General features: G+C 31.8%; 1 protein-coding gene across 1 annotated transcript in view; it reads left to right on the top strand.

Annotated features, from left to right (window-relative positions):
• LOC136026932 (cation-independent mannose-6-phosphate receptor-like) overlaps positions 1-19,286 on the top strand; it is an 82,306-nt gene that overhangs the window by 26,866 nt on the left and 36,154 nt on the right. Inside the window, exons 5-8 of the mRNA XM_065703776.1 lie at positions 38-254; positions 8,632-8,835; positions 14,542-14,692; positions 19,040-19,147. Coding sequence (XP_065559848.1) covers positions 38-254; positions 8,632-8,835; positions 14,542-14,692; positions 19,040-19,147 — 680 coding nt within the window. The remainder of the gene's footprint in view (positions 1-37; positions 255-8,631; positions 8,836-14,541; positions 14,693-19,039; positions 19,148-19,286) is intronic.

Raw genomic sequence — 19,286 nt, 5'->3', positions numbered from 1 at the left:
TTTCTATGGTGCTGTATACATGTTACATCAATTCTAGGCAGATATAATGACAACCTGATATATAGAAACGGAACGCTTTTATTAAGCTATACTGGAGGAGATGTTTGTGACAGAGACGGAAAGTCGAACAGATCTACTCTTATTCAGTTTATTTGTGACACATCTACCGAAAGTGACTTAACTCTGATTGAGACTCATACAGATTGTACTGCTCATTTTCATTGGAAAACAAATGCCGCTTGTACACCTGGAAGGTGCGTTCTAAGATTTTTAAGTTCAAAAAAGAGGGGAAAAGTGATAATCACGAAACCTGGATAGGAGCTACCTCACTAATGAGTTACAAAAAGGTTTGAATTAAGGTGACTGAAAATAAAATAATTGAGGAATGCAGAAGAAGATTTGAAATTTAAGCAGTAAAATGTAAAAATCAAACTTTTCAAAACAGAAAAGCCCAAAATTTGTATTGACAAGAATATACTACTACTAACAACTCACCGTAACACCAAACCACCTGAGGCCAACTCAGCTACGTACGCTCATCTTCCATCCTAATGCATTCAAAGCCTCTACTTTTACGCCCTCCCAAGAAGTTCCCATTTCCCTTGAATCTCTTCTACCGCATCCTCCCGCCCCAATCGGGGACAATCGGCCTTTTGTTGAGCTCTAGACGGTTGACAATATACCTTGTAAAAATAATCATGGTTATACGCTGGCCTAACCCACTGTGCGAAAGAATGAGATCTGGTAATTTTTCCTTTAGTTAGGAGGGGGATTGAAACACAGAATGCATATTTCATCACTTTTTTAGCCTCGGAAGGAGAAAGAATTTATTGTAAAACTAGCAGGATTCCAAGATTCTTAACTATTTAGCTACTGATTATCCTTAAAAAAGTGATAATTCAGGAAAGGGTCCATATTTTTTTCCAAGAAGGTTTTGATTTGTGAAACCAAAAATATTAATAAAAGAAATGTACAACAAGGCTTGATGATTTAAACTGTGAATATAAAAATTAAATATAAAAGGGTCTTAGTTAAGAATAAGTACTTCTAGGATTTAAAAATCCCATGATTATCACTGGAAAAAAAAATACTTGACAAATTATCCAACTATAGTCCAATTGCCTATAGCCTAAGAACAAGTGTTAAAAAAAAATTATTTAGGAAAATCGCAGGAAATTAATAAGAATACCTTAAATTGTTGGGGATGGTAACCCTGATTATCTTGTTTCTATATCTAAGAATAAAGAAAATAAAAGCCTATTATATCTATATATATATATATATATATATATATATATATATACTAGCTGTTGGGGTGGCGCTTCGCGCCACCCCAACACCTAGTTGGTGGGGGCGCTTCGCGCCCCCCCCAAGCCCCCCCGCGCGCGTAAGTCGTTACGCGCCATAATAGTTACGCGCCATTGTAGTTGTGTCCCTATGTCCCACCTGTGAATATAGATATATATATATATATATGGTTTTAACTACGTAAAACTTGCGAATATACAACATTCTTTGCTGTCCCATTGTCTTTGCATATAAATAGATTGTCAGGTTATCCCCCTGTTTCCCCCGGTGTCCCCGTTGTAGTTGTGTCCCTGTGTCCCGGTCGTCATTTATATTCCCTGTGTCCCGCGTCCCGGTCATCATTTGTATCCCGGTGTCCCGGTCTGTATATACATTCGTTTTTTAGTTTTGTTTTTCTCCTTTATTTTTTTCCTTTTTTTTTCTTTTTTAGCTTATTTAGATTTTTAGATTTTTTAGTTTTTTTTATTAGTTTTTAGTTTTTATTTCTTTTTAGTTTTTTTGTCCCGGTCGTCATTTATATCCCCCTGTTTCCCCCGGTGTCCCCGTTGTAGTTGTGTCCCTGTGTCCCGGTCGTTATTTATATTCCCTGTGTCCCGGTCGTCATTTGTATCCCGGTGTACCGGTCTGTATATACATTCGTTTTTTAGTTTTGTTTTTCTCCTTTATTTTTTTCCTTTTTTTTTCTTTTTTAGTTTATTTAGATTTTTAGATTTTTTATTTTTTTTATTAGTTTTTAGTTTTTTTTTCTTTTTAGTTTTTTTGTAGTTTTTACCTTCTTTTTAGTTTTGTTAATTTTTTTTTTTACTTGTGTCCTGGTCGTCATTTATACTCCCTGTGTCCCGGTGCTTTGTTGATTGCTAATCGAACATTCCTTTTGTCCTGGTCGCTTTCTCTTTGAGTGTCGTCATTTATTTTTTTCTTTTTTAGTTCTTTTAGTTTTTACCTTTTTTAGTTTTTTTTTAGTTTTTAGTTTTTTTAGTTTTTTACCTTTTTTTAGTTTTTTTAGTTTTTTAGCTTTTTTATTTTTTTTATTAGTTTTTAGTTTTTTTGTAGTTTTTGCCTTTTTTTTTAGTTTTTTGTCCTGGTCGCTTTCTCTTTGAGTGTCGTCATTTATTAGTTTTTTCCTTTTTTTTTTTAGTTTTTTATTGGTTTTTACCTTTATTTTAGCTTATTTTTCAGTTTTTTCCTTTTTTTTAGTTTTTTTTTATTTTTTATTTTTTTTAGTTTTTTACCTTTTTTTAGTTTTTTTAGTTTTTTTAGTTTTTTAGCTTTTTTACTTTTTTTATTAGTTTTTAGTTTTTTTTTGTAGTTTTTGCCTTTTTTTAGTTTTTTCAGTTTTTTTTTTAGTTTTTTATTGGTTTTTACCTTTATAGTTTTTTTAGTTTTTTAGCTTTTTTATTTTTTTTATTAGTTTTTAGTTTTTTTTTGTAGTTTTTGCCTTTTTTTAGTTTTTTCAGTTTTGACGTCACCTAATCCAGTTTTTTCAGGTGACGTCACCTGACACATCCATCCACACATCCATCCATCCATCCATCCACAGACAACTTATTTTTATATATATAGATATATATATATATATATATATATATATATATATTTATATATATATATATAAAAATATACATATATATTATATACATATATATATATATATATATATATATATATATATATATATATATATATATATATATATATATATATATATATATATATATATATATATATATATAATGAAAAGAGAAATCACCAGTGCAACAGCACAAACACATTAAAAAAAAACAAGGCTATATATATATATATATATATATATATATATATATATATATATATATATATATATATATATATATATATATATATATATATATCTATATATATAAAAATAAGTTGTCTGTCTGTGGATGTGTGGATGGATGTGTGGATGGATGTGTCAGGTGACGTCACCTGAAAAAACTGGATTAGGTGACGTCAAAACTGAAAAAACTAAAAAAAGGCAAAAACTACAAAAAAAACTAAAAACTAATAAAAAAAATAAAAAAGCTAAAAAACTAAAAAAACTATAAAGGTAAAAACCAATAAAAAACTAAAAAAAAAACTGAAAAAACTAAAAAAAGGCAAAAACTACAAAAAAAAACTAAAAACTAATAAAAAAAGTAAAAAAGCTAAAAAACTAAAAAAACTAAAAAAACTAAAAAAAGGTAAAAAACTAAAAAAAAATAAAAAATAAAAAAAAAACTAAAAAAAAGGAAAAAACTGAAAAATAAGCTAAAATAAAGGTAAAAACCAATAAAAAACTAAAAAAAAAAAGGAAAAAACTAATAAATGACGACACTCAAAGAGAAAGCGACCAGGACAAAAAACTAAAAAAAAAGGCAAAAACTACAAAAAAACTAAAAACTAATTAAAAAAATAAAAAAGCTAAAAAACTAAAAAAACTAAAAAAAGGTAAAAAACTAAAAAAACTAAAAACTAAAAAAAAACTAAAAAAGGTAAAAACTAAAAGAACTAAAAAAGAAAAAAATAAATGACGACACTCAAAGAGAAAGCGACCAGGACAAAAGGAATGTTCGATTAGCAATCAACAAAGCACCGGGACACAGGGAGTATAAATGACGACCAGGACACTAGTAAAAAAAAAAATTAACAAAACTAAAAAGAAGGTAAAAACTACAAAAAAACTAAAAAGAAAAAAAAACTAAAAACTAATAAAAAAACTAAAAAATCTAAAAATCTAAATAAACTAAAAAAGAAAAAAAAAGGAAAAAAATAAAGGAGAAAAACAAAACTAAAAAACGAATGTATATACAGACCGGTACACCGGGATACAAATGACGACCGGGACACAGGGAATATAAATAACGACCGGGACACAGGGACACAACTACAACGGGGACACCGGGGGAAACAGGGGGATATAAATGACGACCGGGACAAAAAAACTAAAAAGAAATAAAAACTAAAAACTAATAAAAAAAACTAAAAAATCTAAAAATCTAAATAAGCTAAAAAAGAAAAAAAAAGGAAAAAAATAAAGGAGAAAAACAAAACTAAAAAACGAATGTATATACAGACCGGGACACCGGGATACAAATGATGACCGGGACCCGGGACACAGGGAATATAAATGACGACCGGGACACAGGGACACAACTACAACGGGGACACCGGGGGAAACAGGGGGATAACCTGACAATCTATTTATATGCAAAGACAATGGGACAGCAAAGAATGTTGTATATTCGCAAGTTTTACGTAGTTAAAACCATATATATATATATATATATCTATATTCACAGGTGGGACAGAGGGACACAACTACAATGGCGCGTAACTATTATGGCGCGTAACGACTTACGCGCGCGGGGGGGCTTGGGGGGGGCGCGAAGCGCCCCCACCAACTAGGTGTTGGGGTGGCGCGAAGCGCCACCCCAACAGCTAGTATATATATATATATATATATATATATATATATATATATATATATATATATATATATATATATATATATATATATATATATATATATATATATATATATATATATCTATCTTCTATATATATAAAAATAAGTTGTCTGTCTGTGGATGTGTGGATGGATCAGGTGACGTCACCTGAAAAAACTGGATCAGGTGACGTCAAAACTGAAAAAACTAAAAAAAGGCAAAAACTACAAAAAAAACTAAAAACTAATAAAAAAAATAAAAAAGCTAAAAAACTAAAAAAACTATAAAGGTAAAAACCAATAAAAAACTAAAAAAAAACTGAAAAAACTAAAAAAAGGCAAAAACTACAAAAAAAACTAAAAACTAATAAAAAAAGTAAAAAAGCTAAAAAACTAAAAAAACTAAAAAAAATAAAAAAAGGTAAAAAACTAAAAAAAATAAAAAATAAAAAAAAACTAAAAAAAAGGAAAAAACTGAAAAATAAGCTAAAATAAAGGTAAAAACCAATAAAAAACTAAAAAAAAAAGGAAAAAACTAATAAATGACGACACTCAAAGAGAAAGCGACCAGGACAAAAGGAATGTTCGATTAGCAATCAACAAAGCACCGGGACACAGGGAGTATAAATGACGACCAGGACATAAGTAAAAAAAAAAAAACTATCTATATATATAAAAATAAGTTGTCTGTGGATCTGTGGATCGTGGATCAGGTGACGTCACCTGAAAAAACTGGATCAGGTGACGTCAAAACTGAAAAAACTAAAAAAAGGCAAAAACTACAAAAAAACTAAAAACTAATAAAAAAAATAAAAAAGCTAAAAAACTAAAAAAACTAAAAAAAGGCAAAAACTACAAAAAAAACTAAAAACTAATAAAAAAGCTAAAAAACTAAAAAAACTAAAAAAAAAGGCAAAAACTACAAAAAAACTAAAAACTAATAAAAAAAATAAAAAAGCTAAAAAACTAAAAAAACTAAAAAAACTAAAAAAAGGTAAAAAACTAAAAAAACTAAAAACTAAAAAAAACTAAAAAAGGTAAAAACTAAAAGAACTAAAAAAGAAAAAAATAAATGACGACACTCAAAGAGAAAGCGACCAGGACAAAAGGAATGTTCGATTAGCAATCAACAAAGCACCGGGACACAGGGAGTATAAATGACGACCAGGACACAAGTAAAAAAAAAATTAACAAAACTAAAAAGAAGGTAAAAACTACAAAAAAACTAAAAAGAAAAAAAAACTAAAAACTAATAAAAAAACTAAAAAATCTAAAAATCTAAATAAACTAAAAAAGAAAAAAAAAAGGAAAAAAATAAAGGAGAAAAACAAAACTAAAAAACGAATGTATATACAGACCGGTACACCGGGATACAAATGACGACCGGGACACAGGGAATATAAATGACGACCGGGACACAGGGACACAACTACAACGGGGACACCGGGGGAAACAGGGGGATATAAATGACGACCGGGACAAAAAAACTAAAAAGAAAAAAAAACTAAAAACTAATAAAAAAACTAAAAAATCTAAAAATCTAAATAAGCTAAAAAAGAAAAAAAAAGGAAAAAAATAAAGGAGAAAAACAAAACTAAAAAACGAATGTATATACAGACCGGGACACCGGGATACAAATGACGACCGGGACCCGGGACACAGGGAATATAAATGACGACCGGGACACAGGGACACAACTACAACGGGGACACCGGGGGAAACAGGGGGATGTAAATGACGACCGGGACACCGGGACAGGGAATGGTCGATTAGCAATCACCATCAACAAAGCTCAAGGGCAATCATTAGAATCATGAGGTATAGATCTGAATACAGATTGTTTTCCCATGGACCATTATATGTTGCATGTTCAAGAGTCGGTAAACCTGACAATCTATTTATATGCAAAGACAATGGGACAGCAAAGAATGTTGTATATTCGCAAGTTTTACGTAGTTAAAACCATATATATATATCTATCTATATTCACAGGTGGGACATAGGGACACAACTACAATGGCGCGTAACTATTATGGCGCGTAACGACTTACGCGCGCGGGGGGGCTTGGGGGGGGCGCGAAGCGCCCCCACCAACTAGGTGTTGGGGTGGCGCGAAGCGCCACCCCAACAGCTAGTATATATATATATATATATATAATGAAAAGAGAAATCACCAGTGCAACAGCACAAACACATTAAAAAAAAACAAGGCTATATATATATATATATATATATATATATATATATATATATATATATATATATATATATAATGAAAAGAGAAATCACAAATGCAACAGCACAAACACATTAAAAAAAAACAAGGCTAGATATATATATATATATATATATATATATATATATATATATATATATATATATATATATGTATATATATATATATATATATATATATATATATATATATATATATATATATATATATATATATATATACATATACATATACATATACATACATATATATAATGAAAAGAGAAATCACCAATGCAACAGCACAAAAAAAGGAAAAATAAAGAAGAAGACAGAAGGAGAAAAGGAGGACTGTTTTCCTACATTAGTGACTAATATAGATCAGCACTTGAATGATATATATATATATATATATATATATATATATATATATATATATATATATTTATATATATATATATATATATATATATACATATATATATATATATATATATATATATATATATATATATGTATGTATGTATGTCTAGTGACAGAAACATGAAAATAAGCATGATTATGAGAATTATGTAATGAAAATAGACTAGAATTTGGCTTTAAGAAGCTAGCATTTTTAAGTTAAAGTTTAAAACGAAGAAATAAAAAATTTTCATCTGTTGTCTAAAATTTATTAAACATGATTGAGAATTATGTTTGGCAATCACGATTTACACTGTTATTACTCATGTCTTTTTGTTTATCATACATAGTTTTATTGCCTTATCAGTTCAATTCTACTTCCAAATTTAAAGTTTATGTCTTATTTTTTATTTTATTTATTGTTTTGTTCGGCTTGTCGCAGTTTTTCATTTTCTGTCTCTAGAAATTTGCCTTATTTTATTTATCAAAATGCACTTCTTTTTTTTTCTAGAAAGGACATTCTGTATTCATTTATGGTTTGGCTGTTATATTTTTGTGTGGTAGTCAATGTTTCTACTGACTGAGGAAAACTTAATATTTGTTGAAACAAATGTTTAATGCAATATAAAGTTTTGATAACAAAATACCGAAAGAATATAGAAAACCAAATACGCCTAAAATAAACGAAAAGATGTAGTTGTGCAAAATGTAAGGTGAAGAGATGAAGAATTCCTAATGCCCTTATTGGGGCAACAAATGAAGTCGTTAATAAATGTACCAAAATATTCTTCTCTTAAATTCAGATTTTGCCGGCAAATTTAGAAGATGTTTTTCAATGGTGGGTGCAGTTCATGAACTCATTAAAATAGTTAAACCCAAAATGCCGCCTGTAACCCTTTAAGTAGGTTTAATAAATGACCCCATGAGACACTTGTGTTCAAAATTCCTTCTGCAAACTTTTATGTGAGTACAGTAAATAACCTCATTAAAGTATTTATTCCGAAAAATTACTGATTTATAGGAGTATTGATTGTAAGACGACAAACGGCAAAGGAAACACATATGACAGAATTACGAAATCTGTTATTCTGGGTAGGACATTAACAAAATCAGGCAGATCATTAATAAAAATTAAAAATAGAGCAGGACCCAATACAGAACCTTGGAGAACCCCACAATTAACACAATTTTTTCTAAACGAAAATCCACGTAAATGAATATACTGCTGTCTATTCTGAAGATAATTTTGATAATATTTACAGGAGTATTGGTTGTAAGACGACAGACGGCAAAGGAAACACATATGATTTATCTCGTTTGAAATCCGTCTCGTCAAACCATGAAGTGGAACATGAAAACACTACCTACCTCATTAATGTTTGCCATACAATCATCTTTGGCTATGAGGCTGAGTGTCCAACATATTCTGCTGCTTGTATGAGGAGTTTCACAAATGGAGAATTGAGGTAATTTCCTATTTTTTTTTTTTTTTTTTTTTTATAATGTTAGACAGGCCTCTCAAGTTTGTTATTTAGCATTTAGCTCATGCAGTGGCAATTCTAGGCATGGGCAGGGCGGGGGGGGGGTCATCCCCCAGATTTTCTGATATTAAATTTCTATTATTTTATGTTTCTACAATCCTATCGTATACCTTACCTCCTCCCTAGATGACGGAGCCAAAACTGCTACTGAGCTCATGGCACGCAAAAGCAGACTTTAAACAGAAATTACCCAGCCCTTACGTTTGATATGGTAGAACTTGTGGTTGCAGATCTTTTCTTAAAGTTTATGAGGAGTTGGAATTTAATTTTATGCATGTTTTATGGTTCATTAAGCAACTGAATGATTCTCATTCCTCCCAGAAATCCAGTTTCTCTTCCATAGAATATCCGTGACATTTATCAAAAGCAGTGTCAAATCGGAAGTTTGCTGTACTCCATATTAGAATTAGAAAGCGCTTTCTCTAGCAGCTTCGAAGACGTATTGATTCTTAGTGAACGATATGCAGCATGGGATTTCATGAACCCCTTGAAGTTTTTCATGCACCTAGGAATCCTTTGCTTTTAAAAAATATCATTGCATTAAGAGGAGCTTCAGAAATCTGTAATTTTCTGGATACACCTCCTTTAGCTGTATCATATATATCTCTTAATTTATAATGTATGACAGGTGGCATAGGCCATCGTGAGATTTTTCCGCTTTTCATTCACGTACGATCCACGTTATTAAAAAAGAAGTAACCTCACATTAAGAGGAGCTTTAGAAACCTCTGTGGATTTTCAATCCACCTCAAGCACTAGCATCGTGGACGAATTAGCATAGGCTTCCTTGAAATTCTTTGTAATTTTTTATGCACTTAGGAATTCCATGCTATTTTTGAAAATTAATCTCACATTAAGTGGAGCTTCTGAAGCTTCTCTAATATTGTGAATGCACCTCCTCCTGGAAATTTTCTATCTAGAAAAATAGCTTTAAATTAAGAGGGGTTTCAGAATCCTTTGTAATATTCTTAATACACATCCTTCAGCTGCATCATATACATTTTTTGATTTATAATGGATAACAGGTGGCATGGGTAATCGTGAGATTATGTAGGGAATTTATGTTATTAAAAAGAAAATATCTTCACATTAAGAGGAACTTTAGAAATCTCTGAGGATTTTCAGTGCACCTCCTGTACTAGTGTTGTGGACGTTTTAGCATAGGCTGTCGTGAAATTCTTTGTAATTTTTCATGCACTTAGGAATTTCATGCTATTTTTAAAATATTGACGTCAATATTTCTAATATTAGAAATCTCTAATAAAATCGCTTCTCTAATATTGTGAATGCACCTCCATCTGGAAATTTTCTATCTAGAAAAGCAGCTTTGCATTAAGAGGAGCCTCAGAAGCCTCTGCAATATTCACAATACATTTCTAGCAGTATTATAGATATTTAGTTTACAATGATTGACAGGCAGCATGGGCTTTCGTGTGACTCTTGTAATTTTTAATGCACGTAGGAATTCCACGATGTTTTTAAAATTAAACCTCACATTAAGACGAACTTCAGAAGGTTCTTTAATATTGTGAATGCACCTCCTCCTGGAAATTTTCTATTTAGAAAAACAGCTTTATATTAAGAGGAGCTTCAGAAGCCTCTCTAGTATTCTTATAATAATTTTCAATATTTTGACATATAAATCACCTTTTTTGGCACTTTTGGATTTATCTATAACCGAAAAGGATTTTTGTTTTGGGTTGGGGGATTACTAAAACAATTTTTATTCGGGTGAAAGGGGGAGGTATTTTCTTTCTGCACTTTTAAGATCAATTTACGAGCCGGGGAATTATTTCTGAAATGTGGGAGATCCAAATATGGTGGCCGCCCTGGTTTCGCACTGTGTTTGTGTATTTTTTCACTTTTTTTTATTCAATTTTCTCTTTTTAGCCTCATATCTTGTATCTTTTTATGTGATTTGTATTGCAGTAAGTGTTCTTATTTTGACAACAAGTAGTGCGTGTAGTACTATTTGTATCAGTAAATAATTAGACAATGCAAGCTAGTTATATATAACATATATATATATATATATATATATATATATATATATATATATATATATATATATATATATATATATATATATATATATATATAGAACAGAAAAAACAGAAAACAGAAAAAACAGAAAACAGAAAAAGAATACAACAGAAAAAAAAGAATACAACAAGCAGTGTGCGTGGCACTATTTGTATCAGTAAATGAATAGACAATGCATGCTAGTTATATATAACATGCTTAAATTATATACTAAATAAAGAAATAATACAACTAAAAATAGAAAAAACAGAAAACAGAAAAATAATACAACAGAAAAAAAAAATACAGCAAGCAATGTGCGTAGCACAGTTTGTATCAGTAAATAAATATACAATGCAAGCTAGTTACATGTAACGTGCCAAAATTACATGCTATATAAAAGAAAAGAATTTAACAGAAAACAAAAAAAAACAACAGAAAGCAGAAAAAGAATACAACAGAAAAAAAGAATACAACAAGCAGTTTGCGTAGCATTATTTTTATAAGTAAATAAATAGACAATGCAAGATAGTTATATATAACATGCTAAGATTATATACTAAATAAAAAAGAATACAATAGAATAAACAGAAAAACAGAAAACAGGGAAAGAATACAACAGAAGAAAGAATACAACAAGCAGTGTGCGTAGCACTATTTGTATCATTAAATAAATAGCTAATGCAAGCTAGTTATATAGAACCAATAAAGAATGTAATATTTTTGGAGAACAAACTTGGAACGAGCGTCCAACTCTCCCTTACTCATATCAGGTTTTTGAGCTTTCGATTGTTCCCGTAAAGTATCCAAAGAGGACATAACTGGAGTTTTGATTGGCATTTGATGTAATAAATAATTGACGATATTTCTGTTACCTGAGAAGTAGTCACCAAAGATAGCTCATCTACAAATGGAAGAAGGGTTTCCTCTTCTCCTGGTATTGGTATAAAGAACACCCCCCTCCCCCAAAAAATTTGATCTGAAAATTTTTTTTTGCGGGTTTTTTGTGTCTGTACTTTGACATATAATTCACCTTCTTTGCTCTTTTGGATTTCTCTGTAGTTTTATTATAAATAAGCTAAAGTTATTGCAGTCTAACAACAATTGACTAATGCGTTAAGCCACCTCAGGCTGAACTGTGCAGGACCCTCCTCTACTCCACTCTACTTACACTCTTTCTCTCTTCTCGTGGAATTCTCACTCCCTTTGAAGTACCCGAAGATTGTAAATGAAATCTGAATATTTAAATTGGTTAAGTATAATATTTACAATCATAATACGCTTCAACAAATTAGGGAAAATCACACATCGGATTTTTTATTGAAAACATATCCATGTTCAATTTAGTTATTTTAGTAGCAGGTGTCAAATTAAAAAAAAAGTGTATGAAAAATCAGGAAGAAATAGGCTAAAGACAAATGACAACAATCCAGCTTAAGAAGTTATAGCTTGAATTTTTTATTGAGAAACAGTGTTGTCTTGTTTAACGAATTAGTTTTATTTTTATTATTGAAAACACTATAGTTTAATTTTTTATTGAAAATACATCCATGTTCAATTTAGTTATTTTAGTAGCAGGTGTCAAATTAGAAAAAAGAGTGCTTGAAAAATAGGAGGAAATAAACTAAAGACAAATGACAACAATCCGGCTTAAGAAGTTATAACTTTTCTTGAAGGTATTGTTGTTTTGTGAATTGACAGATGGTATTGCTTGAATTTTTTGTGGAGAAACAGTGTTGTCTTGTATAACAAATTAGTTTTATTATCAGATTTAGCAAAATAGTTTTTCTTATTTATTTCACGATTCTACATGGTAACACTGATAAGAAGATGATGCTGCCCCAAATTCTTCATAACAATAACCAGAAATAAAATCTTAGAAAATCTTGGCTTCAGATATCAATGGACTTCAGGGACAAGGGGGCTCAGGAAAAAAATGTTTTAATTTTGACGGCTATATATATATTTTTGTCCTCTAGCGGCTGTTTATTATTTAACGATTCTTTAACGGCTATATGTTATTGTGTAATTGTTTGCAAGCTGTTAGAGAAGGGTCATTGGGTCTACATTTTAACTATATTATAGATTGGATTATTGAAAAACTCATTGAAAGAAGATGATGGTGTCGCCTCTTCAGCACAAGAAAAATTGCTGACATTGATTATGCAGACAATGGTACTTTACTCACAGACTCCGCTCAGAAAGCACAAAATATAATAGAAAAAGTAGCGAAAAAGGCTAGTGAGACAGGACTCGTCATCAGTATTCCTAAAACGAAGTAACTTTCAACCAAAGAGAGCACTTCTATATACATCAGTGGAGAACCTATCGAGAAGGTGGAAGAGGTCAAATACTTAGGGTCATCAAAAGATAATAAAGGTGGAGCCACTAGTGAGATTCAAAGCAGGATTAGCAAAGCTTGGTCCATCTTTGCCCAGCTCCACAAACCACTTTGGACTAAAAGAGAAATCAAACTTGTGACGAAGCTCAGGATCTACTCAGCATGTGTGTGTGTGTTTGTTATATAGATGTGAGACATGACCCCTTAAGGTGGAAGAAGAGTGTCAGCTTGATACTTGACTGAAAATATCTACGAGCTATAAGCAACTTACGGCTGGCGAAAAGAATCAGCCAGCTGATGAAAGCATGCAGACAAAACGTTTTCCACTATGATCAAGAAAATACGTCTCAAGTGGCTAGGTCACGTAAACAGGCGACCAGAAGAGACGCTTCCTCATGGAAGAAAAAACCAGGTGGCCAGATGAAATCTTGGAATAACGTCGTCAGAAAGGATGTCAAATCGCTTGGGAGATTCTAAAAGCAGGATCACAAGTGGGACAAGGCGTTGCTGGAGTTTCTTCGACCAAACATCGTGCAGGGAGACATTCATTCCCATTTAGCTAGAAGCTGCAATTAATGGTGCATGGAGAAGAAAGGGCTATGAAAATATAGCAAAATAGCTAAATATGTAGACAGAACCCAATGGAAGCATATGATCCAGCAGCTCCTTGATTCCGAGTTGGGCTGAATAGCCTGTGTGGGATTTCCAAAAGCATAGTCACAAGTGGGACGAGGTGTGCCTCAAGTTTCTTTGACCACTCACAGAAGACAGAACCCAATGGAAGCATTTGGCCCAGCAGCTTCTTGATCCAGCTGTATCTGGTCCAGCAGCAGTTGGGCTGAATAGCCTGTGTCTCATCTGAACTAAGTAAATAAGTACGGTCATTTGGTCTTATTATGGAAGGCAGATGGCACTGAAAAGTGAATTTTTAGGCCGAAATATAGTTTTGCCTTATTAATTACATAGTTGAAAGTGGTAACACTTAAAAAAAATGCGTTATTGCCTTAAAAACTTCAAATTTTTGAAAGAACTAAAATAAAAACCCTTATTTTCATACCTTAGGTATCTTAAGTGTTTTATTGTAACTTCTTCTCATTCAGTTTGATGGTATTTTGGTCTTCGTTTGCCTTCAGGGGGTTTGACAAAAATTACAATATTAGTTTCAAAAGGAAAATAAATTGCATGGTTTATTAAGCGAATATGAGGTGCTAAGACTCACAATGAAAATACGTTAGGTATTCTTTTTAGTTATTTTTCTTTCTTCTTAGTTATAAGAGCCTTGGCACGTTGGAGTCAACACCGTTTGTAGATTCAGATGGAATTCTAAAAATCAAGTATACGAATGGTGGAATTTGTCCTGAAGAAAGTAACAAAAGTCTCTCTACGGCTATCGAATTTAAGTGCGCTAAAGACACCTTGGTAAGTCGATATTTGAATTTATAAACAACTTAATTCCTGAAACAGTGCGTAAGAACAATATAGAATAATTTGTCTAAATCTGAAGTTAAAATGTTTCATTTCAAGAATTTTGCAAAAATTAAATAAAGTCTGGATCTATTTATTGAGACAGAAAAGTTTGAAAATTGTTGGGCATCAATTTTGATACTCACAAACTGACTTTTTTTTGCTAGATTTATGTATTTCCAAGGCTATTAAAATGTCAAAACATAAAAGAAAATTCATTCTTAAATAGTTGAAATTACAAAAACAACATAAGCAAAAAAAACACAAATCACAAATATCTTTTTCTGTGCTCCATTGCCAACCTAGGAGATCGTCCTACATTTTTAATACTTGCAAAACATTCATCCCTCAGTACATTCACCATCCACCTCTCATCAAACATTCACTTTCCATTCACTTCATTTCTCAATTCATTCTCAAACTCATAGATCACATGACCCCCATTCTCATCCATGCTTCCACATATCGGGCAAAAGTAAGAACCATCTTCTATATAAAAGCGCAAACGAAGAAACAACAAAATAAATGATTCTCATCATGCACTTGCATTTTACCTATGTCAAAGCTCAACTTGACAATATTTCCAGAAATGCTTAGCTCATAGCACTTATAGTACTCATTTATATTACGTGACATTTTCCTGTGGGTGTTTTACCGCCATCGCGGTTTTCCGCCACCCAGGAAATCTTGCATCAAGTGGATTAATTGGGTCAGAATGGACAGGCTAGGTTAGTCTGTCTATGTCCCTGTTTTGTCTGTGTCTATGTCTATGTCTGTGTCTATTCTGACCTACCTGAATTAAAAGGTGGCGGAAAACATATGGTGGGAGAAAACCGTGGTGGCGGTAAAACATTGCTACGGAGATTTCATTTGCGAAATCTTAAAAGACAAAAGTTAGTTCGCTTTGCTCAAAAATTCGACCCAGTAAAATTCATGCGTTAGTTGAGTTTTAGCGGAAGCCACGGCCATCTAAATATTCTAAATTCAAGTGTGTGTTTTGTTTATGTTTTTTTTTGTGCTGGAAAATAGACAAAGCTTATCGAGCTTGGTTGAATTTTGTTTGTCTAGATTTTGAAAATTAGTTTTGTATTAGCACTTAAATTCGTGTATTTTATGTGTGAAATCACGACAACCTATGGATTAACAATATGCCGAAATATCATTCTCAGTTTGTATATGCATTGATTCTATCGCGTCAAATTGTAAATTAAACAAAGAGATGAATAAAATAAATAACTGGCAATGGCGCAAATGCTCGAAAATTAAGAAGCGTATGGGAGATGGGGCAAGGGTTTTTTATATTTGAAAGAAAAGGATGAGAAAAGGTATTTTTCAAATTTTGTGGGGGAGGGGTTTTGTTGATTCTTAAAAAAAAACAAAAAACACAGCTTTTGTCAAAACTTGATGAACACATTGTCATTAACATATTTGAATTCGAGTTTGTGTTTTGTTTTTTCTGTGTACTTTTGTCTTTGCGCTGGAAAATAGGCTAAATTGATTGAGCTAGAGACTTAAAAATTTATGCAGAGTAGTTTTGGAACCGTGATCATGGCCATGGAGGTTATTAGAACCTAAAAAACATAAACTATAAAGCAAATAAAAAAAAACTCAAGAGCAAAGAGCTGCATGTGTCGCCATTTCAAAAAGTGCTGAAACTATTTCTAAGCTTAATAATTGTTCCTGATAATGAAGTATATTTCGAAGCGTAAGGCCCCCTTCCCTTAGCCATATTCATCTGATTCTCGTCCAAAGTTGTTCTCTTATGGAGCACACACCTTATGCTTCCAGTCATGGGTATAGACTATTCTAGTATAGCATAATATTTGCTATTATAGCGCCTATTGTGTAAATCTGTTTTCATTTAGAGCACACACCATATACTTCCAGTTATGGGTATAGACTATTCTAGTATAGCCTAATATTGGCTATTATAGCGGCTATTGTGTAAATCTGTTTTCATTTGGAGCAAACACCATATACTTCCAGTTATGGGTATAGACTATTCTAGTATAGCCTAATATTGGCTATTATAGCGGCTATTGTGTAAATCTGTTTTCATTTAGAGCAAACACCATATACTTCCAGTTATGGGTATAGACTATTCTAGTATAGCCTAATATTGGCTATTATAGCGGTTATTGTGTAAATCTGTTTTCATTTAGAGCAAACACCATATACTTCCAGTTATGGGTATAGACTATTCTAGTATAGCCTATTATTGACTATTATAGCGGCTATTGTGTAAATCTGTTTTCATTTTGAGCAAACACCTTATGCTTTCAGTTATGGGTATAGACTATTCTAGTGTAGCCTAATTTTGGCTATTATAGCGGCTATTGTGTAAATCTGTTTTCATTTGGAGCAAACACCTTATGCTTCCAGTTATGGGTATAGACTATTCTAGTATAGCCTAATTTTGGCTATTATAGCGGCTATTGTGTAAATCTGTTTTCATTTAGAGCAAACACCTTATGCTTCCAGTTATGGGTATAGACTATTCTAGTATAGCCTAATTTTGGCTATTATAGCGGCTATTGTGTAAATCTGTTTTCATTTGGAGCAAACACCTTATGCTTCCAGTTATGGGTATAGACTATTCTAGTATAGCCTAATATTGGCTATTATAGCGGCTATTGTGTAAATCTGTTTTCATTTGGAGCAAACACCTTATGCTTCCAGTTATGGGTATAGACTATTCTAGTATAGCCTAATATTGGCTTTTATAGCGGCTATTGTGTAAATCTGTTTTCATTTAGAGCAAACACCATATACTTCCAGTTATGGGTATAGACTATTCTAGTATAGCCTAATTTTGGCTATTATAGCGGCTATTGTGTAAATCTGTTTTCATTTAGAGCAAACACCATATACTTCCAGTTATGGGTATAGACTATTCTAGTATAGCCTAATTTTGGCTATTATAGCGGCTATTGTGTAAATCTGTTTTCATTTGGAGCAAACACCTTATGCTTCCAATTATGGATATAGACTACTCTAGTAGAGCCTAATATTGACTTTTATAGCGGCTATTGTGTAAATCTGTTTTCATTTAGAGCAAACACCATATACTTCCAGTTATGGGTATAGACTATTCTAGTATAGCCTAATATTGGCTATTATAGCGGCTATTATGTAAATCTGTTTTCATTTAGAGCAAACACCATATACTTCCAGTTATGGGTATAGACTATTCTAGTATAGCCTAATATTGGCTATTATAGCGGCTATTGTGTAAATCTGTTTTCATTTGGAGCAAACACCTTATGCTTCCAGTTATGGGTATAGACTATTCTAGTATAGCCTAATATTGACTATTATAGCGGCTATTGTGTAAATCTGTTTTCATTTAGAGCAAACACCATATACTTCCAGTTATGGGTATAGACTATTCTAGTATAGCCTAATATTGGCTATTATAGCGGCTATTGTGTAAATCTGTTTTCATTTGGAGCAAACACCTTATGCTTCCAGTTATGGGTATAGACTATTCTAGTATAGCCTAATATTGGCTATTATAGCGGCTATTGTGTAAATCTGTTTTCATTTGGAGCAAACACCTTATGCTTCCAGTTATGGGTATAGACTATTCTAGTATAGCCTAATTTTGGCTATTATAGCGGCTATTATGTAAATCTGTTTTCATTTGGAGCAAACACCTTATGCTTCCAGTTATGGGTATAGACTATTCTAGTATAGCCTAATTTTGGCTATTATAGCGGCTATTGTGTAAATCTGTTTTCATTTGGAGCAAACACCTTATGGTTCCAGTTATGGGTATAGACTATTCTAGTATAGCCTAATATTGGCTATTGTAGCGGCTATTATGTAAATCTGTTTTCATTTAGAGCAAACACCATATACTTCCAGTTATGGGTATAGACTATTCTAGTATAGCCTAATTTTGGCTATTATAGCGGCTATTGTGTAAATCTGTTTTCATTTGGAGCAAACACCTTATACTTCCAGTTATGGGTATAGACTATTCTAGTATAGCCTAATATTGACTATTATAGCGGCTATTGTGTAAATCTGTTTTCATTTAGAGCAAACACCATATACTTCCAGTTATGGGTATAGACTATTCTAGTATAGCCTATTATTGACTATTATAGCGGCTATTGTGTAAATCTGTTTTCATTTGGAGCAAACACCTTATGCTTTCAGTTATGGGTATAGACTATTCTAGTATAGCATAATATTGGCTATTATTGCGGCTGTTGTGTACAAAATAGTTAAAATATCTTTATAAGAGGCTCAGGTCCATTAGCCTCAACATCTCTTAAATTTTTTGTTCTTTTTTAGATTACTGCCCCTCAGTTTGTGAGTTACAGAGATTGCACGTATTTCTTTTTTTGGGAAGACGAAGCCGCATGTCCATTTAAGGAAGAAAAAACGAATTTAAATAAAGAGGTAAGACCGATGAGTAGTGTATGGAGTGCCACTGAGAACTAGACAAATACAAAAATTACAGGGTCTTGAAAAATACACAATACACTAAATAATAAAAATGAACATGTTTAATATATTATTGACGGCATTTTTAAACTTA

The sequence above is a fragment of the Artemia franciscana genome, chromosome 5 (genome assembly GCF_032884065.1).
Source record: "Artemia franciscana chromosome 5, ASM3288406v1, whole genome shotgun sequence".
NCBI lineage: Eukaryota > Metazoa > Arthropoda > Branchiopoda > Anostraca > Artemiidae > Artemia > Artemia franciscana.
Note: the sequence above shows the minus strand (reverse complement) of the source record. Positions and strands in the feature narration are given on the sequence as shown.